The sequence below is a fragment of the Larimichthys crocea genome, chromosome XIII, assembly GCF_000972845.2.
Source record: "Larimichthys crocea isolate SSNF chromosome XIII, L_crocea_2.0, whole genome shotgun sequence".
Classification (NCBI taxonomy): Eukaryota; Metazoa; Chordata; class Actinopteri; family Sciaenidae; genus Larimichthys; species Larimichthys crocea.
The window spans coordinates 11,270,665-11,296,141 of record NC_040023.1 but is presented as its reverse complement, the minus strand read 5'-3'; the positions used below and the strand labels follow the sequence as shown (position 1 = coordinate 11,296,141).

Genomic DNA, 25,477 nt, shown 5'->3' with positions numbered 1-25,477 from the left:
AACACACACACACACATAATATATATATATATAATATATAAATATTATATATATATATATATCTTTATATATATATCTTAGTGTAAAGAACAAAATATGGGAGTGATGGTTCAAAGTAAAAGCACAATAATAGAGTAAGAATAAAAATGAATAAATAAAACAACATGAAGGAGGAAAACAATATGTACAAATGAAAAACATTTGAAATGTAAAAATCAACAAAATGCCAGTATATATATGTATATATATATATATCTTTAGTGTAAAGAACAAAATATGGGAGTGATGGTATGATCCCCACAGGCCTGAACTCAACATCATGGATTTTGTCTGGATTACATGAAGAGACAGAAGGATCTGAAGAACTGATGCTGTTTGAAGAGTGGTCACACCAAACATAGATCTGATTTAGATTTTTCTTCTATTCATTCACTGCATTTTGTTCATTGATGTTCATTTCACACCTGCCTAAATATATACATGTGTATAAAAAACAATATTGTAAACTATATAAAAAAGTGTATGTCCTTTTTTGATTAGTCATTACCCATAGGGGGCGTGGCAAGGGTCTGGCGTCCAGCCAGCTGGGCGGGGCCTAATCCCTCAAGGAATCCTGTGAACTGTTTGTCTGAAGCCAATTTCACTCCAGGAAATATCAAACTGAAGAGATTAAAGAGGAGTGACAGATTAAAAAGAGGAGTCACAGATTAAAAAGAAGAGTCACAGATTAAAAAGAAGAGTCACAGATTAAAAAGAAGAGTCACATATTGAAAAGAGGAATGACAGATTAAAAAGAGGAGTCACAGATTAAAAAGAGGAATGACAGATTAAAGAGAAGTGGCAGTTTAAAAAGAGGAATCAGATTAAAAAGAGGAGTCACAGATTAAAAAGAAGAGTCACAGACTAAAAAGGGGAATGACAGATTAAAAAGAGGAGTCACAGATTAAAAAGAGGAGTCACAGATTAAAGAGGAGTGACAGATTAAAAAGAGGAGTCACAGATTAAAAAGAGGAATGACAGATTAAAAAGAGGAGTCAGATTAAAAAGAGGAGTCACAGATTAAAGAGAAGTGACAGTTTAAAAAGAGGAGTCACAGATTAAAAAGAGGAATGACGGATTAAAAAGAGGAATGACAGAATAAAGAGGAATGACAGATTAAAGAGAGGAGTGACAGATTAAAGAGAGGAGTGACAGATTAAAGAGAGGAGTGACAGATTAAAGAGAGGAGTGACAGATTAAAAAGAGGAGTGACAGATTAAAGAGAGGAGTGACAGATTAAAAAGAGGAGTGACAGATTAAAGAGAGGAGTGACAGATTAAAGAGAGGAGTGACAGATTAAAGAGAGGAGTGACAGATTAAAAAGAGGAGTGACAGATTAAAGAGAGGAGTGACAGATTAAAAAGAGGAGTGACAGATTAAAGAGAGGAGTCACAGATTAAAAAGAGAAGTAACAGATTAAAGAGGAGTCAGATTAAAGAGGAGTCAGATTAAAAAGAGGAGTGACAGATTAAAAAGAGGAGTGACAGATTAAAAAGAGGAGTCACAGATTAAGAAGAGGAGTGACAGATTAAAGAGAGGAGTCACAGATTAAAAAGAGAAGTAACAGATTAAAGAGGAGTCAGATTAAAGAGGAGTCAGATTAAAAAGAGGAGTGACAGATTAAAAAGAGGAGTGACAGATTAAGAAGAGGAGTCACAGATTAAGAAGAGGAGTGACAGATTAAGAAGAGGAGTCACAGATTAAAGAGGAGTCACAGATTAAAAAGAGGAGTCACAGATTAAAGAAGAGGAGTGACAGATTAAAAAGAGGAGTCACAGATTAAAGAGGAGTCACAGATTAAGAAGAGGAGTCACAGATTAAGTAGGAGTAGGAACAGGAAGTCATTCATACGCTCCAGGTTTCGGATCCTCGGCATCCGGGTCACGACTCTGTTGTCGGGTGAAACGAGATTTAAACTCAACGGCCAATCCCGTTTCTACACTCCTCTGGACAGGAAGTCTCACCACCTTTTTCTTCTTCTCCTCCTCTGGAGGATGGATGGATGGAGAGAGACAGAGAGAATAAGAGTTGAATATCTGACGTCAATCGATGTTACATACTGGTCAAACTGGGACTGACCCTCAGGGTTGAGCTGGGAGGCGCTCTGACTCTTCTTCCCGAGTCCGACCATTCCCATCATCTTTGCTCCGAAGCTTGAACGTCGCTTTTTGTCGTCATCGTCGTCGTCGTTCCTGCTTAGTGAGCAGATCTCTCCACCGACGCTTGATGACTTCGTGAGAGGAGCTCCAGGCGCTGACGCCGCCCTGCAGGAGGAGAGAGGAACAACCACACCTGTCAAAACACCTGACGGGGGATGTGGGGGCCACATGGAGGGAGAGGGTGAGGTCACTATTGTTGCTATGGTGAATGGTCTGGAGCACTCTGTTGATTGGCGGCTTACTTTGCGGGCTCAGGCTCCTCCTCCTCTCCCTCGTCCATCGAGTCGCTCTTTTGAGGCGTGGCGTGGTCATTTGCCATGCCCACTATTTCCTGTGTGCCCTCTGACCCTGACCCCAGCTCCCCTGATTGGCCCTGCAGAGACTCTGCCTGACTGTTTCAGCCAATGAGAGGCAGGAACAGCAGCATGCAGCAGGAAACAGAGTGATGAAGAGTAACCAGATCATGCTAACACACATAACAAACATGCAAATGTGAACATGCTAAAAACACAGAACCACAGTGGGAGGAGCCAGATGATGATATGTTATCATGCATATGTTGATGGTATAAATATGAATGACACAAACAATGTGGGCTTCATAGACAATTGGACACCTTTCTGGGGAAAACCTGGTCTGATTAGGAGAGACGGCATCCATCCCACTTTGGATGGAGCAGCTCTCATATCTAGAAACATGGCCAAGTTTATTAGCTGACCAAAACCATGTCGACAACCCAGAGCTGAGACCAGGAAGCAGAGCTGCAGTCTTACACGCTTCTCTACGACCACTCTACGACATATATTATTACTACTGTCATTATTACTACCCTATCTTCTCCCTCCTATATCCCTCCTATTCATTGTCATTTTATCAGTCATTGTAATTCATTGTCATTTTATCAGTCATTGTAATTCATTGTCATTTTATCATTCATTGTAATTCATTGTCATTTTATCAGTCATTGTAATTCATTGTCATTTTATCAGTCATTGTGATTCATTGTCATTTTATCAGTCATTGTAATTCATTGTCATTTTATCATTCATTGTAATTCATTGTCATTTTATCAGTCATTGTGATTCATTGTCATTTTATCATTCATTGTAATTCATTGTCATTTTATCAGTCATTGTAATTCATTGTCATTTTATCATTCATTGTAATTCATTGTCATTTTATCAGTCATTGTAATTCATTGTCATTTTATCAGTCATTGTAATTCATTGTCATTTTATCAGTCATTGTAATTGTACAATTTGTTTGTGTTGATTTGTTCTGTACACGTGACATCTATTGCACGTCTGTCCGTCCTGGGAGAGGGATCCCTCCTCTGTGGCTCTTCCTGAGGTTTCTTCCACCTTTTTTCCCTGTTAAAGGTTTTTGTGGGCAAGTTTTTCCTCACTGGAACCGAGGGTCTAAGGACAGAGGGTGTCACTCCCTGTACAGATTGTAAAGCCTCAGAGGAAAATGGACTTTGTGACTTTGGGCTGTACAAATAAAATCTGATTTGATTTGATTTGACTTGTGTGTGAACATATTTGTTCATGTCCAATCACAACTTTAATCTGATGATGATTGGTCTGTGATTGGCTGCTGGTCTCACCTGATCCTACGGACGGATTGGATGCTGGTGGACATGGCCGACACATCACTGACATCACTGTCTGATGATTTAAAAGACAGACTGTCCCTCATCTGGAAACACAGACAGGTGAACAGGTGAACAGGTGAGCAGACATACAGCATAATCAGTGATGTATGTATCATGTCATAGGTCGATGACGCATTTCAGTCTGTTCACCTTTGATGGATCCTTCATCACACCTGCAGAGACAGAAGACGAGAGGTGAGTACAACAATCTGATGTCATAGTTTTAGTTATCAAAATCGATGATGTCATGGTTTTGGTCTCAGGTTTGGACAGTGATGTCACTGAATGTTTTAGCATATCCAAATCTGCTAATGTACAAATGTGACATCACATCGTGACAACAGACGACATCATCAGCAGAGTATCACTGATGACATCACAGAGTCATCAAACATGATAGCAGCAGCTATGCTAACCTATTTAGCAGCTGCTATGTTTGTCATTTCGTACACAGGTGGTCACGCACACCTGGTGTTAAATCACATCTCTATCTCAGTAGTGAGCTCCTCAGAGGACGCTCATTGGTCTGTCATGACAACACAGGTAACGTATGAAACCTCCTGGCTGCTCTCTGTGGCCTGATGACACTAAAGGAACTGTGGGAAAGTGACTGTACCTTCTCTGCTCAGTGGTAACACCTCGCCTTCACATCAACGCATGCCGAAAGAAAACAAAAGAACATGAACGCCACAATTAACAAACACTTGAGAGCATCACAGAGAGCAGAAGACAGGGACGCCAGACAGAGAGACAGACAGGTGGACGGACAGACAGGTGAATACAGCAGCAGACAGAGGAAATCAAACCAATGCACTTCCTCCTCTCAACACTCAGGTGACTAACATGGGGAGAGGCTACATGTCTAGGGGTGGGTGTGGCTGACAGGTGGTACCATACCATTGGCTGTTTTCTTCTGCTGATCCTCCCATGTGACCTCTGCATCATGTCAGAGAGATGATTGGTCAGACTACAGTGACCAGTTAAACCAGCAGGCCAAGTCAAATCATGAACCATCAACTCATCGCTTTAAGAGCTGACGAGGATCACCTGAACGCATCATCAGATACACCTGAATACACCTGAGACCCTAACTTGCCTTTTCTCGTCCCTCCAGGTGTCGCTGAGCGTCTGTCTGGCTCTAACATGGACAGGTGGGAAGTGATGACATCAGCGTGATGTAACAAAGACGAACACAGGAACCAATGAATAACACAAACAGATCTGACTGCACCAGCTATTGGATCTACTGGTTCTACTGTTTCTACTGGATCTACTGGATCTACTGTTTCTGCTGGATCTACTGTTTCTACTGGATCTACTGGATCTACTGTGTCTACTGGATCTACTGTTTCTTCTGGATCTACTGGTTCTACTGTTTCTACTGGATCTACTGTTTCTTTTGGATAGGGATGCACCGATTGTGAAATTGTGGGCCGATACCGATGTTTAAAATAACAACTTGGCCAATGGCCGATGCCGATGTTTTTTCTTTGTTACATGTATTGCAAACTGCATAACGTGGAACTTTCTTGAAGCGTCCCAGAAGCGTGGAGTTTGAAGTCGTGTGCAGTGAGGTTTCGGAGCCTCCAAAAAACAGGAAAAAAGAAAGGTTTCTTCTCAGCACAGCTTTTATGTAAATCAACATAAAATCATCGGCCACTGCCATCGCTGAATATCATCTTTATTTGCCAATGGCAGATGGCAGTTATGGAGGCGAATGCCGATGTTCAGCCCATGCATCGGTGTATCCCTACTTCTGGATCTACTTGATCTAATGGTTCGACTGATTCTACTGGATCTACTGGTTCTTCTCGATCTACTGATTCTTCTGGATCTACTGGTTCTATGGGTTGTAATGTCAGATTGGTTTACACACACATCAATCGTGTGCTGTACACACCTGGAGTATGTGGGGGAGGGGCAGGTGAGGGTGCAGGTGAGGGTGCAGGGGTAGGTGTCATGGCAGGTGTTGGAGCAGGTGCAGGAGGCGGCTGTGACTGGAGTACAGGAGTAGGGGGTGGGGCAGCTATAGGGGTGGAGGGTTGGGCTTTGGATACCGCTGCGGCAGGAGTTGCAGCTGGGGCCGGGGCTTGTACAGGTACAGGGGCTGGGGCTTGTACAGGTACAGGGGCTGGGGCTTGTACAGGTACAGGAGCTGGGGCTGGAGGTTGGGCAGGTACAGGAGCTGGGGCCGGGGGTTTGGCAGGTACAGGAGCTTGGGCTGGGGGTTTGGCAGGTACAGGAGCTGGGGCTGGGGCTGGGGGTTTGGCAGGTACAGGAGCTGGGGCTGGGGGTTTGGCAGGTACAGGAGCTGGGGCTGGGGCTAGGGGTTGGACAGGTAAAGGAGCTGGGGCCGGGGATTGGACAGGTACAGGAGCTGGGTCCGGGTGTTGGACAGGTACAGGAGCTGGGATTGTAGCTTTGATTTGGACAGAAGCTGGCACAGGTGCTGGTCCAGGTGCATGTCCTGGTGCAGGTGACAGGTGGGGCTGGGTGGTTCCAGGTGGTGGGGCTTGGATTCGTATCAGAGGAGGCTGATGATTGACAGGGGAGGGGGCTTGTTTGGTGACAGGGGGCACTCCTGTGGTGACTGATGGACAGCAAAAGATTTTAGACAAATGACAAAGAAAAGATGATCAGTGAGATGGACAATAAGGTGAAATATGATCAGATACAGATTACAGGTGAAGACCGAGTTCTGATTGATGCCACAGAAAGTCAAAAACTGAAGGTCTCATTCTGCTTTAAGGTTCTTACTGTAACCTCTAAATGCACCTGAAACTACCTTTATAATGTTTGATTAGACGGAGGCTGTGACAGACCAGCAGTATCACTTACTTCAGGCCGTGATGGTTCCTGTGTAAAAGTAAGCGACTTCATGATGAATGTCTTTAATTGGCAACAAACTGGCAGCACACCTGAACCTTACATCCTTACATACATCCAGCCTCTGGGCCACAAGGAACCAGCGCGATGTCCAGGTCCAAATGTTAAACTTCTTAAACGGAACCTTACACACAGTTTCTAGCATGGAAAGACTGGGACTTAAAAACGGCCCTGGACTTTGAGTAGGCCCGGCCCAAAGCAATCGGCATGCGGAAACTCAACAACAACGCCTGGCATGAGTGTCACAATACTTTAATTGTGGCTCATGATACTATACCATCCAAATTATAGCAATAGCATTGATGTTGACTAGATGTTGTGTTATGAGCATAGTATTCTAGTTTAACTTGAATAGTCACATAGAAATGAAGGTATCATCACACTGCAGTCCCCCCTAGATAAAAATGTAGCAACCTGAATAACATTTCCTAGTAAACATCATGTTGAGGTTGCACAGCTGTCTGGCTCACTTCTTCACTCAATTAAATTCTGCTAATACTAAACTGAACTTGTGCTTCAGTGGTGCCTTCTGCTGGCTGTTTTAGCGGCTTCACTCTCTAAATGTCGCATTTGTTTTTCCCTCGCCCCACCCTTTTCTTTCTGTTTTTTTCCAGTGTTATCCATATTGTTTCTATGGTCTTGAACGTCTTTGCTGCTGCTACGACTACTTCTTCTTCTTCTCCCTAATTGGCAGGTATAGGCGGGGCAGCTGGCATCCAACTTAAAGGTGGATTGCTGCCACCTTCCGTACTGTGTGAAATGTGTGAGTGAGAAACAGTAGATTAGCAGGGGGAAAAAAACAGGTGATGACTGTGTCGTGGGTGGTGGGCTGTCGGCCGTCCAGGAGAAGCCTTCAGGCTCTAGGTGAAGCCAGCTCCTGGTGTCATGATGGGAAGCAAACCCTATAGACTATAATATTTAGATGGAGATTCTTGGGACGATCCCCCAGAGAGAGCTGGAGGACTTTGCTAGGTCCAGGACCAGTTCAGGACCAGGATGGAGGAAACGTTTTGACGTGTTAAGACCACATGAAGTTTTAACTATTCAATATGAAGCAGACTGAGCTCTTGAGACAATCCTGGTACATAATGTTGGACTATCATGCCCAAGGACCCAAACATGTGACGGGGACAATATTTTCTTGAACACGACTTCCTTCTTACCTGTTGTCAGGTATGTTTAACATCAAACTCACACAAACACAACAGTACTACTGAGAAGCAGAACTGTTCTAGTTCTACCGGTGTTACTATAACTAACTAAACTATACACAGATCTCAGTCTGTACCTGTCAGCACAGTGTCAGAAGGTTCTCCGTCTGAAAGACAAAACCCACTGTTAGACCACCACCAGCCCACGGTGGACTTTTTTCATTTTATTTATAATCTTATACATCATACTTCTATGAATAAATGGTGAGGACACACAGCATCAACAGTAACACTAACAAACATTAAAAACTCTGCCAGCCGCCTCCTGAAACAGTTCTGAACTTTTCCTTTGGGGCACCTCGGCCCTGAATGACCTGCCTGATGAACTTCTTCTCAAAATACGTCTACCTCAGTTTACGTGTGTGCAGGTTAGTTTATGTGTGAAATGTGTTGCAATCTGCTGATCAGCATCATGTGACACTGCCGGAGCCAGCACTGTTAGCTGACAGGTAACTAACAGACATACTTCTGTCCGGAGCTCCTTTGGGTGGGATAATGGGCAGTTGCCGTCCTCGGCGGCTGTATACTGGCGTTCCTGATGGACTCGTCTGGGTTGATCCGCCTCGCGGGTTTGTCCTGTCGGAAAAAACAACAACGCACGAATCAAACTACCAACCTCACGTTAAGGAGGCAAGGCAGCAGCTGGCAAGGCAGCAGGTGAGGTGGTTGTAGTCATAGTAACAGAAGATTTTCAGGTAGATTTGTGCTTTAGCTAGGTTATGCTATGCTATGCTAGTGCCTAATGTGCTCTACGGTCCTGAGGGTCGCACATGATTGAAGACAATCAATGAATCAATCAATGAATCAATCAGTTAATCAATGAATCAATCAAACAAACAAAGCACGGATGACAAGGCACTGTTTCCATGGTTACAGAATTTCATCAGCCTGGTTAATGTTATCAACGTTAGCAAACTTGAGCTACATGGAGTAGATGTTGTATTCACGACATTACTCTCTACCTGCAGACATGGAGGCTGCTGTTAACCACACCCCCAGCAGTGATGTCACAGCACACCTGTACATCACTGCAGCAGGATGAACATCAAACAACATCAAACAATATCAAAGAACGTAAAGGGAATGTAACACAAAATGTTTCATTCGACAGAACAGCTGCATGCTGTAAAATAAATCAGATGTAAAAGATGCAGGAAAAGAAGTTGAAGGTTAATTCCACATAAAAACATGCAGTTAACTGTGTGATGTCACTGTGAGCCAATCAGGATGCAGAAGGATAGGGGTTAAATGAAAAGGGGTGAGGTCATGCTTCTCCTCTAAGAACCACATTCAGAAAAGACCATGGCGGCAGAGCAGCTTTCTGATTGGTTGGCTGCAGGTCACCTGGTTGGGGCAGGGGACGGGGGGGCAGAATGCCCTGACCTCAGGTGGGCGGAGTGGGTGGAGTCAGCTCTGTCGGTGGATTGTGAGCGCGTATAGACGGGCCGGTCTGCCATCGCTCGCTGGTCAGCTGACCTAGATCGACTGCAGTAATCCCGCCGGTCCATCCCTCGACTGTACCTGCACATCACCATGACAACCGTGAGCCACCGTCACTATGCCAACCACCCTGTCTGCAGGAGGAGTTAGTCACATTACCATGACAACCACGCAGGAGACATTAGTGAGTCTCTGGACATACCTGTTGGGCTCAGAGGTAATTAAAGAGGAAGTTTAAGGCACCAAAGAAGAAGAAAAGCTGAAAAAAGAAAAAAAAGACACTATATTTCCCATAATGCCTCAGTGAGGGGGCGCACACAGCAAAGGATGCTGGGAGAGAAGTTCAAAGGCCTTTCTCAACAAACTCAACTCGATGCAGTACGATCATTTCAGAACAGCTGCTGGGCTCATCAAACACACCTGAACACCTCTGAGAGTCAATGAACAGGTAAACAGGTGAAGAGATGTGTTTGATCCCCTGAGTGCAGGTGACGTTTAAAGCTAAAGTTTAAACTTGATGTCATCTCTTTATTGAGAAAGACCTTGAGTTCAAATGGAGGGATGAAGAAGCAAGTGTCATTGAAGAACAGCTAACGTCCTCTAAATCTACAAACCTACACCCGATCGTCAAACTGAACGTGAAACTGATCGTCACACACTCTACCTGAGAAGTTCTTCGTCATAGGCATCAGGTTCGTATGGGAAGTCTGGAATGAAGTCTTGACTGAAGAACAGAAACATGTAGAACATGATGAATAACCAAATCCTTACTGACCTTTGACCCCAGCAGACCCCTGTATGGGTGTGTCCTTCAGAGGACAGGTACCTGCTCATCCTGACAGAAGTCTTCTGAAGGACAGACCTGTACAGGCTACAAACTCTGACCCCTTGACTGACAGATAAGTAATGCTTTAGAAAGACGTCATGCTCTAACACTACATTACCCATAAGCTTACCTGAAGTCCTCACAGCTCCCATTCATCATGTGGTTTGTCCAGGGAGTTTGGTTAGGACCGTTAAAATATCTTACACACAGAAAAAAACACATGTAGATGAGAATGTGGCAAATTCTATCCTGCATTTACTGCAGTGACTACTACTATTATATTACAACACTACCACTACAACGACTGTGAGTATTTCTACTACAATTGCAGTACCTGTCCTGGGAATCGAGCGAGTTGGCAAGAGACATTCTCCTCAGTGGTCTCCTGAATACACAGAGAAACACAGACAGACCAGTACTAGAACCAGTACTACAACAAGTACTTCAACCATGACTACAATCAGGACTACATGACTAAAGCCAGTATTATAACCAGTACTAGAACCTGTACTACAACAAGTAGTACAGTAAGATTGTTATCTATGTCGGCAGTAATGACACCCGGTTACGGCAATCGGAGGTCACTAAAATTAATGTTTCCTCGGTGTGTGAATACGCCAAAACGATGTCGGACGGTAGTTTTCTCTGGTCCCCTCACCAATGTGACCAGTGATGACATGTTTAGCCGCATGTCGTCAATTCACCACTGGCTGTCGAGGTGGTGTCCAGCAAACGATGTGGGCTTCACAGATAATTGGACACCTTTCTGGGGAAAACCTGGTCTGATTAGGAGAGACAGCATCCATCCCACTTTGGATGGAGCAGCTCTCATATCTAGAAACATGGCCAAGTTTATTAGCTGACCAAAACCATGTCGACAACCCAGAGTTGAGACCAGGAAGCAGAGCTGCAGTCTTACACGCTTCTCTGCGCCTCCATTAGAGCAGCTGCCCACCCAGTCCTTTAGTATAGAGACTGTGTCTGTCCCCGTCCACCCAGTCCTTTAGTATAGAGACTGTGTCTGTCCCCGTCCACCCAGTCCTTTAGTATAGAGACTGTGTCTGTCCCCCGTCCACCTACATTATTTAAAGATAAAACAACAGAAGAGGATTCATCATAAAACTTAATACAATAAATCAACATCCAACAGTCCAAAATAAGAGAATTAAATGTGGACTCCTGAATATCAGGTCTTTGTCATAAAGCTGTCTTAGTCAATGAATTAATATCTGACTATGATATTGATTTGTTTTGCCTCACTGAAACCTGTGCAGGAGGATGAATATGTTGCTTAAATGAATCCACTCCTCCGAGTCATAAATACTCATGTTCCTCGAAGTACTGGTCGAGGTGGTGGAGTTGGAGCCATATTTGATCAAGTCTATTAATAAATCCAAACTAAACTAAATTATAACATTTGAAGTCTGTTCTTAGCCTCACTCACCCAACCTGGAAACTTTGCAGCCAATTTTATTTGTTACAGTATATCGAGCTCCAGGTCCTTATTCTGAATTTTTATCTGAATTTGCAGAATTTGCATCAGGCTTGATCCTTAAAACAGATAAAGTAATTATTGTAGGTGATTTTAACATTCATGTGGACAACCACAATGATAGTCTTAGTACTGCGTTTATCTCTCTATTAGACTCAATTGGCTTTTGTCAAAGTGTAAATAAACCGACTCATTGTCTGAACCACACTCTTGATCTTGTTCTTTCATATGGCATTGAAATTGATAATATAATAGTCTTCCACAGAATCCTCTTCTGTCTGACCATTTTTTAATAACCTTTGAGTTCATACTACCGGACTAAGCCTTTGTGTAGAAGCTTCTACAGCAGATGTTTATCTGATAGTGCTGGAGCCAAATTTAAGGAAGTGATTCCTTCAGCATTGAATCAAATGCCATGTCTAACTGTAACAGAGGACTTGTCTGCTTCCTTTAGCCCCTCACAAATAGACCATCTTGTTGATAGTATTACAGGCTCATTACGGACAATTAGAGACTAAATCCATCACCTCTTGCCCTCAACAGGCATTGATCTGCATTCTGATACAGCAAGTTTGGAAACAGCTGTAAAACCTGATATGTATTTAGACTGTTCTTCCCCCATCGACCTTCATCAAATAACTTTAATCATTTCTGCAGCTAAGCCGTCAACCTGTCTCTTAGACCCCATCCCAACCAGGCTGCTCAAGGATGTTTTACCTCTAGTTAGTCATTCTTTATTGGATACGATTAATCTGTCTTTATTATCAGGATATGTACCACAGTCCTTTAAGGTAGCTGTAATTAAACCTCTTCTTAAAAAGCCCACTCTAGACCCAGAGGTCTTAGCCAACTACTAATCATTTTATCATTCATTGTAATTCATTGTCATTTTATCAGTCATTGTAATTCATTGTCATTTTATCAGTCATTGTAATTGTACAATATGTTTGTGTTGATTTGTTCTGTACACGTGACATCTATTGCACGTCTGTCCGTCCTGGGTGGAAGAAACCTCAGGAAGAGCCTCCTGAGGTTTCTTCCACATTTTTTCCCTGTTAAAGGTTTTTTGTGGGCAAGTTTTTCCTCACTCGAATCGAGGGTTGTACAGATTGTAAAGCCCTCAGAGGCAAATGTACTTTGTGACTTTGGGCTATACAAATAAAATCTGATTTGATTTGATTTGATTTGAAGTACTTCAAACATGACTACAATCAGGACTACATGACTACCATGAATAAAGCCAGTACTACAACTGGCTTGAGCTACCTCCGCTACCTAGAGCGTGTCGTCCACTAATCAGATGATCAGTGGTTCGATCCCCAGCTCCTCCAGTCTGCATGTCGAAGTGTCCTTGGGCAAGATACTGAACCCTGTAAGTCGCTTTGGATAAAATTGTCAGCTAAATGACTAAATGACAGTACTACAACCAGTACTGCAACCATGACTATAGTGTTGTAAAAGTACTTTGAGTGGACGGTAGCCCAGTTACAACCTGAACCTGTTAAACCAGTACGAGCAGTACTACAACCAGTACAAAAACCAAGACTAGTATCAGGATTAAATCCAGTACTACAAACTGTATTACACTACTACTAAAACCAATATTACAAACATGACTAAAGCCAGGAGTATAACTGGTACTATGACTGATGAGTACTACTATAATGTACTATGACTGGTACTAACACCCGTAACATCCCAAGTACAATAACCAGCACTGAAACCAACACTACTACCACACTGACAGTAGTGTACTATCAGTAGTACAGTACTAGAATCAGCATATAGACCCGTCATCCAGCCAAGACATAAACCAGTCTATATTACTACCAGCAGTACTAGATTCAGTACTGCACCTGGTTCAGACTTGTTCTCTCCGTCTGCAGTGTTCTGTGAAATCTTTAAATATTTATTGATTTATTGATTTCCCTCTTGAATGTGTTAACTGACTCAGACTGGCTGCTGATTGGCTGGTTTGCAGACTGGCTGCTGATTGGCTGGTGTCCTTGTGACTGTCACCTGTCCAGACTGCTGTACTGGCCAGCGTCGGAGTACGCTCGACTCAGTTTGGAGCCTCGCAGCAGCCGCACGGCGTCTTCGCGGTACAAGGGGTACAGAGGGTTACCGCTGCCAGTGGTCAAAGGTCAAAGGTGAGGAATGAAGACACAGGGACAATGAGAGGGTTAGGAGGGAAGACCTTTCTGGAAGCTGATTGGCTGATCAAAAGTTCATCAGTTCAAAAATAAATCAGGTTTATTTGAAACAATCACGTCTCATCTCATTACGTCTCGCTTTGTCTCCTTAGATCTTGTTACGTCTTGCCTCCTTATGTATTATGTCTCGTTATGTGTAACATTAACCCAACGATCGAGCAAACCAGTTTGACTCATGTTCCTCGTGAACACACAAACACACACACACCTCTGAGGAGGAGGTTGGCTCGGCGACCGTGACCTCATCCTGACCACATCGGATCGAGAGCAATGATTGGATGACATCACCAGCTCTGGGACAGAGAGGGTTGAGCTGTGGAAGTCCCGCCCATTCTGTCTGTAGTCTGGACACAGAGAGAGGGAGTTTAACCATCAATCCTGATGGAGCGTCTGAATCTGAGGGTTGGGTCAGTTTATCAGATCACATGTTTCTGTGATGAGGAACGTTATTAAAACTTGAAACAGGACGTCTTCACCTGATATCACCCCAATGCCATCTTCACAGTCGTAGTCTGAAAACTCTCCATCACTGAGCCTCTGAGACCCTGCAGAGAGAGAGAGTGTTTAAGCCTGTAAGCAGCTTGTCTTTAATCCTCAACCAGAAACAGAAACAGACAGATGAGTTTACACAGAAACGTTTAAGGAACGCTTCACTTAAACTCCCCTGAAACCTTTCTGAGACCTTCAGGAACACCTAGGGGCTCAGACAGTCTGAGGGACGACTGGAGCTGGTTAAAGATTGTTGAAATGGCATAAAGAACCCAAAGAAGACTAAGGACGCTCAAAAAGACCACAGAGTCCATCTGAGTGATCCACGAGACACCAGGACATATAAAACTTGTTGGAGGGCTTTAGGACCTCCTTGAAGACGCCATTCAGTTCTTCATTTACAGCTAGAACATTTTCAAAGATCTGTGTAACCGTCTTAACTGAACACCTTCTCAAAGAAATATCAGAGAAGAAAAGGGAAGAACATTCAAGAACATGAGTTCTGAATTCCCACAAAGTATCTTGGAACCATCATCAAGAACCTCTGACCTGCAAGGATTCCTGCAACTCCCATCAGGGGCTGCTGAGAAACTCTCAAGGAACCATGAAATCCAAACAAAAGACCACATCAGGCACCATCAGACCCCTCACACACCATCAGACACCATCAGACCCCTTCAGATACCTTCAGACACCATCAGACAACTTCAGACACTTTCATACACCTTCATACATCATCAGACAACATCAGACACCTTCAGACACCTCCAGACACCATCGGACATCTTCAGACACCATCAGACACCTTTAGATACCTTTAGATACCTCCAGACACCTTCAGACACCATCAGACACCTTTAGATACCTTTAGATACCTTCAGACACCTTCAGACACCATCGGACACCATCAGACACCATCGGACACCTTTGGACACCTTCGGACACATTTGGACACCTTCAGACACCATCAGACACCTTCAGACACCATCGTACACCATCAGGAATCTTCAGACACCTTCGGACACCATCAGACACCTTCAGACACCATCAGACACCTTCAGACACCATCGGACACCATCAGACACCTTCAAACACCATCAGACACCTTCAAACACCACCAGACACCATCAGACCCCTTCAAACACCATTGGACACCATCAGGCCCCTTCAAACACCATCGGACACCATCAGACACCTTCAGACACCATCAGACACCTTCAGACACCATCAGACACCATCAGACACCTTCAAACACCATCAGACACCTTCAGACACCATCAGACACCTTCAAACACCATCGGACACCTTCAGACACCATCAGACACCATCAGACACCTTCAGACACCATCAGACACCTTCAGACACCATCGGACACCATCAGACACACTATCAGACACCATCAGACACCTTCAGACACCATCAGACACCATCAGACCCCTTCAAACACCATCGGACACCATCAGACACCTTCAGACACCTTCATACACCACCAGACACCATCAGACACCTTCAAACACCACCAGACACCATCAGACCCCTTCAAACACCATCAGACACCATCAGACCCCTTCAAACACCATCGGACACCTTCAGACACCATCGGACACCATCAGACACCTTCAGACACCATCAGACACCTTCAGACACCATCAGACACCATCAGACCCCTTCAGACACCATCAGACCCCTTCAAACACCACCAGACACCATCAGACCCCTTCGAACACATCAGACACCATCAGACACCTTCAACACCATCAGACACCATCAGACACCTTCAGACACCACAGACACATTCAACACCACCAGACACCATCAGACCCCTTCAAACACCACCAGACACCATCAGACCCCTTCAAACACCATCAACACTTCAAACACCACCAGACACCATCGACCCTTCAAACAACCATCAACACCATCAGACCCCTTCAAACACCATCGGACACCTTCAGACACCATCGGACACCATCAGACACCTTCAGACACCATCAGACCCCTTCAAACACCCAGAACCCATCAACACCTTCGAACACCATCGGACACCATGGACCCTTCAGACACCATCGACACCATTCAGACACCAGCAGACTTCACGGTCCCAGACACCATCCCCAACCCCCCCCCCACACACACACAGCTGTTATTACCTGAGTGAGGGTAAGGATTTTTATCTGGCAAGGCATCATGGGAAAAAAAGGCAAAAAACAAACAACAAACAATAAACAACAGACAACAAAACAAGAAGATAACCAAAAAGACAGAGGACAAGACAGACGATAAGACAGAGGACAGATGATGAGAGTGCGTGTCCTTAATGTATCTTTAGTGTGTGTCCTCAGTGTGTGTCTCACTCTGCAGTCTCCTGCTGCTCAGTCCGTCCTCGGCTTGCAGTCCTCTCCTCTGCAGATAGGGGGAGGCATTGGGCAGCGGCACAGAAGAAACATCATGAAGCTGAAGTTTGTACCAGTGAGGCTGATCGTCCAACAGAGCCGAGTCCAACTCAACGAGGACCTACAGAGAGACACACAGGCAGAAAGAGAGGCAGAGAGAGAGACAGACAGGCAGAGAGACGGACAGACAAAGAGAGAGAGACAGGCAGAGACAAACAGAGAGTGTTCATCATATTGTGGCTTCTCATTGGACCAACACTTTTTTTAGCAGCCAATCATCAGAGGGTTCTTGCATTTTATTTACGTTTACAAATGTTAGAAATGTAACCATGGTAACAATCGTTCTGTCCACGTGTTTTTGTGTGTTCTGACCTCTCCGAGGAACTGGCTCTCTTCCTCTCGGACCCGGGCCTGATCCCAGACTGTCAGCTCCAGTGTCCGTTCTCTGAACTCTCTGCGATGGACCGGAGAGTACATGAAGGTCTGGTTCCACCGAGGTTCCACTGACTTCTTCACTGTCTTTGTTCTTCGCTTACTCTTATCACTGTGAGGACAGGAGACAATTAACAGCCAATCACAGAGCAGGACCCATTTCTGGTTACACAGAAGGAGACCAAAGGTTCTGCACATTCTACAGCAGAACCACATTGATCAGGAAACAGAGGGTGAACCAGAGAACACTGAGAACAAATACACAATCTAATAATCAGTCCATAAAAGTCTGGTTCTTTTTTTTTACCTTCTGTCTGGCAGAAAGTAGATCTTGACGTACGGATTTCTCGGTCGGCCATCGTCTCGGACAGGAAGTTCTTTGGCACCAAGAATAGTGACGATCAGCTGATGACCGACTTTATCATACCACAGCTTCACCTGTGAAAAAACAGGCTGCACATTAGGACAGCAGAACCTGACACTCCTGTAGAGGACCTCTGGAGAAGAGGAGGAGAATCCTGTAGAACACTTAAGATCTACTGAAATGCCCCATAGACAACAAGCAGTACCAGAGCATAACAGAACAAAGTAGAAATCCTGAATAATAGTGTCAAAACTCTGCAGTATGATGTCAGAGCCATACTGCACGCTGTCGAACATCAGCAGAACCATAAAGAACACTGAAACAACCCAATAAGACATCAAAGAAACATCACAGAACAACACAACAACAACAGCAGAGGAACCCTAACGAACAGCAGACTGAGTTTCATGGAACACCACAGAAAACACATGGAGAACCCAGCAGAGCAGCATTGCTCTGTGAAACACAAAGAGAACCTGATTTACCTGTGATAGAACTTCGCTTTATATTTCTTCTCTACTAGATCTAGTTGTAGACAAGCTACATCACTGGTTACCAAGTAACCACGCATTACGTCACTGGTTACCAGGTAACTGGGTGTTATGTCATGTAGGTAACCAGTGGGTGGGCGGGGTTAAGTATAAACAGCTAACACTGAAAAACAAAGAGAAACAAAGAGAAACAAAGATGGGTAACCACCTCAGGATCTGCCCCTGCCTATCTCAGCGTCTTACTAAAGGCTCACGTCCCGACCAGGGCGCTACGCTCCGCTCATACAAACCGTCTAGTTGTACCCTCGCCTCTCGCAAAGCGAGGTCACTCTAAACTCTTCTCTGTGGTCGTCCCCAAATGGTGGAATGACCAACGGCTACTAGAACAGCAACATCCCTTTCTACCTTTAAAAAACTTGTAAAAACCTTTCTGTTTCCAGAATGCTTCCCTGCCTAACAAAACTAACAACTACTCTGTGTCCTTTACACCTTTCTCAGCTTATGTCCTCCTCTGTAAGTCGCTTTGGATAAAAGCGTCTGCTAAATGCAATGTAATGTAATGTAATGTAATGTAACGTAATGTAATGTAATGTAAAGTAATGTAATGGGTGAATGGACAGATGAGTCACTCCTATCTACAGTTACCTGAATTCTGGGAACCAGCGGGCGCCTGTTCACAGTCTGAAACACACACACATCACCATGGAAACGACTGTTAACAGAGAGCTGATTGGCTGTGAAGTGTGCCGTGTGGCAGTGCAGTGCATGCTGGGTAAACTTACAGAGACCTGTCCGGACAGAACGCTGGGGCTCATGGGAGACGTGACAGAGATGGATGGACCGACTTTCTGGGAGTCAAAGGAACCTAACAAGAGAACGTAGAGGAGACAGTTTGTATCTTTACCGTATTCTACCGTGTCCTACCATGTTCTACTGTGTCCTACTGTGTTCTACTGTGTCCTACCATGTTCTACTGTGTCCCATCATGTCCTAACATATTCTACTGTATTCTACCGTGTCCTACCATGTTCTACTGTATTCTACTGTGTTCTACGGTGTCCTACCATATTCTACTGTGTCCCACCATGTCCTAACATGTTCTAATGTATTCTACTGTGTTCTACTGTATTCTACCGTGTCCTACCATGTTATACTGTATTCTACTGTGTTCTACGGTGTCCTACCATATTCTACTGTGTCCCACCATGTCCTAACATGTTCTAATGTATTCTACCATGTTCTACTGTATTCTACTGTATTCTACCGTGTTCTACCATGTTATACTGTATTCTACTGTGTTCTACGGTGTCCTACCATGTTCTACTGTGTCCTACTGTGTTCTACCGTGTCCTACCATGTTCTACTGTGTCCCACCATGTCCTAACATGTTCTACTTTTTTCTACCGTGTTCCTTAATGTTCTGCTATGCTTAATGTTCTACTGTGTTCTATCGTGTTCTACTGCGTTATGTGGTGAACTCACTGGAGTCCAGCTGGACGTGGGTGCTGTCTGCCACTCTGGAAACATCTCTGTGGAACACAGATCAGAATACATGAAGGATAGAGATACGAGGTTCAGGGCTCAAGCTCCGCTATCACTGTCACTGTGACCTCTGACCTACCCGATTGGTCGGGACACCACCAGCTCCACCTGTGGTTCAGGTTTGGATTCCAGGATGATGTTGTAGACTTCATTAAACGTGGCTCCCTGAAGAACCCGACCGTTCCACTCCAAAACCTGATCACCTGACAAAAGAGACACGTGAGAATGTTCTATCAAAATCGACCAGAACAGCAGCCCTGCCCCACCGCTTAGGTGTGTGTGTTTACCTGGTCTCAGGTGTCCCACAATGTCAGCCAGACTTCCTCTTTTCACCTTAGTGATGAACGCACAGAGACGACCAGACTCCGTCATTTTACCTCCAACCACCTGAAAGTACATCGCCCATGAGCAAGGCATGAAGATGATGAGTTCATCATCATCGTCATCATCCTCACCTTCAGTCCCAGAAGGGCTCCTGTATCTGCAGGTACTGTTCCATCCTTCATCCTCTTATTCAGCAGAATTCGACCAATCAGACGCTCTCCATCCTTGGATGGCTGCCATGTGACTGGATGCTGTTGAGCCACAGTGGAAAAAAAACAGGTGGTTGCTTAGCAACAGCAGTGACAACATCAACAATATCAGCAGCAACAACCTGGTGAGGACAGACAGGTGAGGATAGACAAGTGAGGACAGACAAGTGAGAACAGACAGGTGAGGACAGACAGATGAGGACAGACAGATGAGGACAGACAAGTGAGGACAGATAGGTGGGGACAGACAGGTGCGAAGAGACAGATGAGGACAGACAGGTGAGAAGAGACAAGTGAGGACAGACAAATGAGGACAGATAGGTGGGGACAGACAGATGAGGACAGACAGGTGAGAAGAGACAAATGAGGACAGATAGGTGGGGACAGACAGGTGCGAAGAGACAGATGAGGACAGACAGGTGGGAAGAGACAAGTGAGGACAGACAGGTGAGGGTTTGATGGATGGACTAACGAGGAGGCGGGACTTAAACCTACCATGGACATTGGTGCAGGCTCGCCGTGATCCCACCATTGGCCATCCATGTCTCCTGGCAATCAGGAAGAAACAGAGGTCCAAGGTCAAACATTAACTAAAGCACTCATCCAATTAGATTAAAGTGCTGCTTCCTGTTTCCTGTCCGTCACAGTTACAGACGCTCTGACGTCACACTGAACGTCACATTCATGTTTACATTCATTTCAATGGGCAGGACAACTTATTGACAACGTTTGACAATGTTTACAAAATGTTTGTCAAACAGCTGTGTGTGAACGCAGCTCCACAGTCAACAACAGAACACACTTCATGACGTCATCACGCATGTTCATATCCACACGCTCTGCTCGCTCTGCTTCTCAGTGACTCAGCACTTTTTGTTGCTGCCGCATTGAATTGTGGGACGGTGTTATCCTGGGTGTATCCTCTGAAGGAGACAGGAAAGGAAGCACTGAAGCTCCTTTCCTTCTTCAGAAGATTCAAACAGCTGATCATGATGGACACGAAGTGACCAACCAACAAACCGACTCATCATCAACACACACACTGCTGTACTCAGATCTATCTGATCACCATGACGAAGAAGAAGAATAAGGAAGACGATGAAGAGGAGGAGGAGGAGGAGGAGAAGGCTTCAGTAGAGGAAGGAACACTCCTCACTCCTCCTCCTCACTGTGTCTCTGGGTTTGGCCCTGAGCTTTGTCTGCAGGCTGCAGAGTTCATGCTGAGCCCATCAGTGCTTACTGCCCATCAGCTGATAGAGTTAGCCCGTTAGCATGTTGTTAGCATGTTGTTAGCATGTTGTTAGCTAATTATCTAGTTGCTCCTACAGTAAGTGGGTGCTGGTGAATGTTGCCTTGTCAATAATTGCCTTTACCACCAGATCAGAGCCGCTGAAAGAAATCCGTCCGTTTATCTGGAAATCACCCAAACTCCTGTTGTCTGAAGGGTGCAGCAGGTGTGGAGATGTTTGGCCTTCTCTGTCAGATATGTAGACATGTTGTTGCCTTGTTGGTCAACAGTTGCGTTGCCTCTTGCCTCTTGCTGTTGTGTTTTTATTCTTGTATCTCCACGGTGACTCCTGAGGCAGGCTGGGTAATCCACACTCTCCTCTTTTAATCCAATTGACCAGCAGTGGAGGCGGAGACTCGACGGCCCAGCAGCACCGAAACAGCCGTGAGATGGTGTTCTGGTCGAGTCTGGACCTGACTGTTAGCCAGGCTCTCCAGGAGCCTCCGGGATTCTCCAGAATTCTCCAGGCCTGGGCCGTTCAGGTTTGAGGGTCTGTTGAAGGTTCTCCTGGTTCTTATTTGTCTCCTGGTGTCCTCAGGACGGCAGCAGCAGAGACTCTGTGCTGCCCCGTCACCTCCAGACCTGACAGGAGGAGCCAAGGACCCTCTGAGCCAATCAGAGCTCAGGGTCTCTGTCCAGGTGACTTCTGGCCCAATGACACGGAGCCAGCAGATTAACGTGTCAGCATGACACCTGATTTACTGAGACGAGCTGCAGCAAATTCAGGAACACAGAAGACCCCTGGAGAACCCTGGAGAACAGTCAAGACTGACATACAGCAGAGGAACCCCCTATAGAACAGAACCAAAAAAACAGAACCCTGAAGAACAGAACCCTACAGAACAAAGCCATACAAACAGGACCCTACAGAACCATACAAAATAGAACCCTACAGAATAGAACCCTACAAAAAAAACCCTCAACAGAACAATGTAAAAGACACAGTTGAACCCTGTGGAACGAAGACAGAACCTTAACCTGACCTTATGTTCTAAAGAAAAAACATTACTGAATGGAACAGAATCCACTGGAAAGACCAAAGAGACCAGAACTATAGAACAGAACCAAAGGCATACACACCACGATCAAAGGCATGTGGTACATGGAACCATTAAACTACAGAAGAGAACATTAAGAGAACAGAACCTCACTGAAATGTAGCAGAATCTGCAAAGCTATGTAGAACCACAGAGAACAGAGAAGCCTTACATAAAGGAAGAACCTCAAAGAGCAGACGTGGAACCATATGGTGACAGAATGATCAGTGACAGAACCGTTTGCAAGAGAAACAGAACACCGGAAATCAGAATTAGAACCATCTAGAACATGAAACATAGAACCATGCAGATCTATAAAAGCTTGGTAAAAGCAGAACCCAACAGAACAGAACATATGTCTTACAGAGGTCATAGTACCCTGTTACCCCACTAGAACACTGCGCTCTAAGAATGCAGGGTTCCTTGTGGTTCCTCAGGGTTTCCCTTAATCTCAGAGACAAGCAAGAATAACATCACGGGACTGTATGTAGGGTTCTACCTTCAGAGGCTGTTCTAGTTAGAACCTTGTGGTTTGTGTTGGAGGAGGTGAACTCAGTTTATCTGTAAGAAGATTATCAGCTGAGCTAATTACTGTGATTATTGTGAGTAATGTGATTACTGCCTCTGTCCTGCCTCACCTCACAGGCCGACCAGCAACTTTTTGTTGCCTGTTTGATCAACTATGTACTTTATAGCTAGCGCTTAGCATGTAGCCACTCACGGTCAGGCTCGTCACAGCTTGTGTACTCAGGTGTGGTCACTAGCTCCTCCTCCGAGCTGCTGAAGCTACCAATCACGTGCATCTTGGCCATCCTGCGTGCCCTCTGTGCTGCACTCTCATTGGTTGTCTTCCTCTTGAGGGTGGAACTCGGGTCCAGGTGTTGCTGAGGTATTGAGCTGTGGCGTGGAGAAGTGGGGTTGATGTGACTGGCTACCCGGTCCACAGACAATGACCTCTGACCTCTTGATCTGACCAATCCCTGAAGCCGGTTCTGAGAGAGACCTAAAAAGGAGACAACAGTCAGACCGAGTGCCTGTAAGCAAGGCACTAACTGTTTGACGGTTCTATTCCCTGTAACAAGTTGTCAGGTATATTCTTACCTGGATGTCTCAGAGTCAGGTGGTCGGACTCGGCTGTTGCCAGGGAGACATCACTGTGGCGACGTTGGTGGCGAACCCTGCCGACCTGAGCCAACATTCTCATGGCCTCCTCGCTTGGCTGTGGCTTCACCGGGTAACGAGCCAGGTTTGGGTCGCTACGGTAACGAGCCTGAAACTCCTCCTCCTGGCGCCGCCGCCTCTCGTACTCATCCTGAACCTCGTCCAGAGGGTGGTCCTGAACCAGGGAGGCAAAGACCATCATCATCGTCATCATCATCATGCCTCCACCTGTCTTTTCAGACTCACCTGTGAGAGCCAGCGGCCTCGTCCGTCTCTGATTGGTCGCCTTCGGCCCCGTGGCTCCTCCTCCCCGTTAGCATGGTAACCGTGTGGTGAGCGAACACGGCGGTCTGGACTATGGTCAGAGGGTGAGCGAGGCATCCTGCCCCCCCCACCATCGTAATACAACCCAGAGGGGCTCGGCTTCCTGTGAATCACACAGAACTGACCAATCAGAAAGGAGCAGGAGGCGTCATACGTCGTCCTCCCTTTAAGAAATTATTCTCTTATTAGCCTCTGTTAGCCTCTGTTAGCCTGCGTGTTATTAGCCTGTGTGTTATTAGCCTGCGTGTTATTAGCCTCTGTTAGCCTCTATTAGCCTGCGTGTTATTAGCCTGCGTGTTATTAGCCTGTGTGTTATTAGCCTGTGTGTTATTAGCCTCTGTTAGCCTCTGTTAGCCTGTGTGTTATTAGCCTCTGTTAGCCTGTGTGTTATTAGCCTGCGTGTTATTAGCCTGCATGTTATTAGCCTGTGTGTTATTAGCCTCTGTTAGCCTGCATGTTATTAGCCTGTGTGTTATTAGCCTCTGTTAGCCTCTGTTAGCCTGCGTGTTATTAGCCTGCATGTTATTAGCCTGTGTGTTATTAGCCTCTGTTAGCCTGCATGTTATTAGCCTGTGTGTTATTAGCCTCTGTTAGCCTCTGTTAGCCTGCGTGTTATTAGCCTGCGTGTTATTAGCCTGTGTGTTATTAGCCTCTGTTAGCCTGCGTGTTATTAGCCTGTGTGTTATTAGCCTCTGTTAGCCTCTGTTAGCCTGCGTGTTATTAGCCTGCGTGTTATTAGCCTGTGTGTTATTAGCCTCTGTTAGCCTGCGTGTTATTAGCCTGTGTGTTATTAGCCTCTGTTAGCCTCTGTTAGCCTGCGTGTTATTAGCCTGCGTGTTATTAGCCTGTGTGTTATTAGCCTCTGTTAGCCTGCATGTTATTAGCCTGTGTGTTATTAGCCTCTGTTAGCCTCTGTTAGCCTGCGTGTTATTAGCCTGCGTGTTATTAGCCTGTGTGTTATTAGCCTCTGTTAGCCTGCGTGTTATTAGCCTGTGTGTTATTAGCCTCTGTTAGCCTGTGTGTTATTAGCTTCTGTTAGCCTGTGTGTTATTAGCCTCTGTTAGCCTGTGTGTTATTAGCCTGTGTGTTATTAGCCTCTGTTAGCCTGTGTGTTATTAGCCTCTGTTAGCCTAACAATAGCATAAATTAGCATAAATGATTAAACAGATAATAAATGAATATTAGCATGAATAAAAACATTAGGAATCAGTTTCTTACAGTTTGTCTGTTGGTTGTTTCAAGCTTCACATCAGCAACACGTTTCACACACGGACACACACGGACACACACTCAGCAGATTTATAACTGCAATCTGGATCATAACTGAAGCCCCTCCCACTCTGGGTCAAGCCCCTCCCACCATGGCTGTGTTAGCCTGTGTGTGTTAGCCTGTGTGTTAGCGTGCTGCTGTATTTAGCAGTAATCCTAAACTGCAGGATTATTAATCTGTTAATCTGATTACAGGAGGACGTGAGGGGGGCGGGGCTTCACAGACACTCATGT

The 25,477-nt window shown here is 45.2% G+C and overlaps 1 protein-coding gene across 13 annotated transcripts in view; it reads right to left on the bottom strand.

Annotated features, from left to right (window-relative positions):
• LOC104938599 (regulating synaptic membrane exocytosis protein 2) overlaps positions 1 to 25,477 on the bottom strand; it is a 31,495-nt gene that overhangs the window by 1,366 nt on the left and 4,652 nt on the right. For 2 of the 13 annotated variants that reach the window (XM_027286563.1, XM_027286564.1), the window contains exons 5-34: positions 23,897 to 24,077; positions 23,591 to 23,825; positions 23,211 to 23,492; positions 20,660 to 20,712; positions 20,087 to 20,206; positions 19,919 to 20,018; positions 19,711 to 19,834; positions 19,572 to 19,618; positions 18,872 to 18,954; positions 18,735 to 18,770; positions 17,542 to 17,672; positions 17,175 to 17,346; positions 16,764 to 16,923; positions 14,397 to 14,465; positions 14,129 to 14,264; positions 13,727 to 13,834; positions 10,550 to 10,600; positions 10,346 to 10,414; positions 10,054 to 10,113; positions 9,294 to 9,470; positions 8,416 to 8,525; positions 8,027 to 8,056; positions 5,753 to 6,442; positions 4,949 to 4,990; positions 4,003 to 4,025; positions 3,805 to 3,896; positions 2,441 to 2,590; positions 2,119 to 2,303; positions 1,891 to 2,026; positions 548 to 660 (exon numbers count right to left, since the gene is read on the bottom strand). In XM_027286563.1, the coding sequence (XP_027142364.1) occupies positions 548 to 660; positions 1,891 to 2,026; positions 2,119 to 2,303; positions 2,441 to 2,590; positions 3,805 to 3,896; positions 4,003 to 4,025; positions 4,949 to 4,990; positions 5,753 to 6,442; positions 8,027 to 8,056; positions 8,416 to 8,525; positions 9,294 to 9,470; positions 10,054 to 10,113; positions 10,346 to 10,414; positions 10,550 to 10,600; positions 13,727 to 13,834; positions 14,129 to 14,264; positions 14,397 to 14,465; positions 16,764 to 16,923; positions 17,175 to 17,346; positions 17,542 to 17,672; positions 18,735 to 18,770; positions 18,872 to 18,954; positions 19,572 to 19,618; positions 19,711 to 19,834; positions 19,919 to 20,018; positions 20,087 to 20,206; positions 20,660 to 20,712; positions 23,211 to 23,492; positions 23,591 to 23,825; positions 23,897 to 24,077 (3,965 nt within the window). Of the gene's footprint in view, positions 1 to 547; positions 661 to 1,890; positions 2,027 to 2,118; positions 2,304 to 2,440; positions 2,591 to 3,804; positions 3,897 to 4,002; positions 4,026 to 4,468; positions 4,496 to 4,948; positions 4,991 to 5,752; positions 6,443 to 8,026; positions 8,057 to 8,415; positions 8,526 to 9,293; positions 9,471 to 10,053; positions 10,114 to 10,345; positions 10,415 to 10,549; positions 10,601 to 13,726; positions 13,835 to 14,128; positions 14,265 to 14,396; positions 14,466 to 16,763; positions 16,924 to 17,174; positions 17,347 to 17,541; positions 17,673 to 18,734; positions 18,771 to 18,871; positions 18,955 to 19,571; positions 19,619 to 19,710; positions 19,835 to 19,918; positions 20,019 to 20,086; positions 20,207 to 20,659; positions 20,713 to 23,210; positions 23,493 to 23,590; positions 23,826 to 23,896; positions 24,078 to 25,192; positions 25,265 to 25,477 lie in introns of those variants that run through there. The other 11 variants (XM_027286570.1, XM_027286566.1, XM_027286565.1 and 8 more) reach the window with 11 other exon arrangements.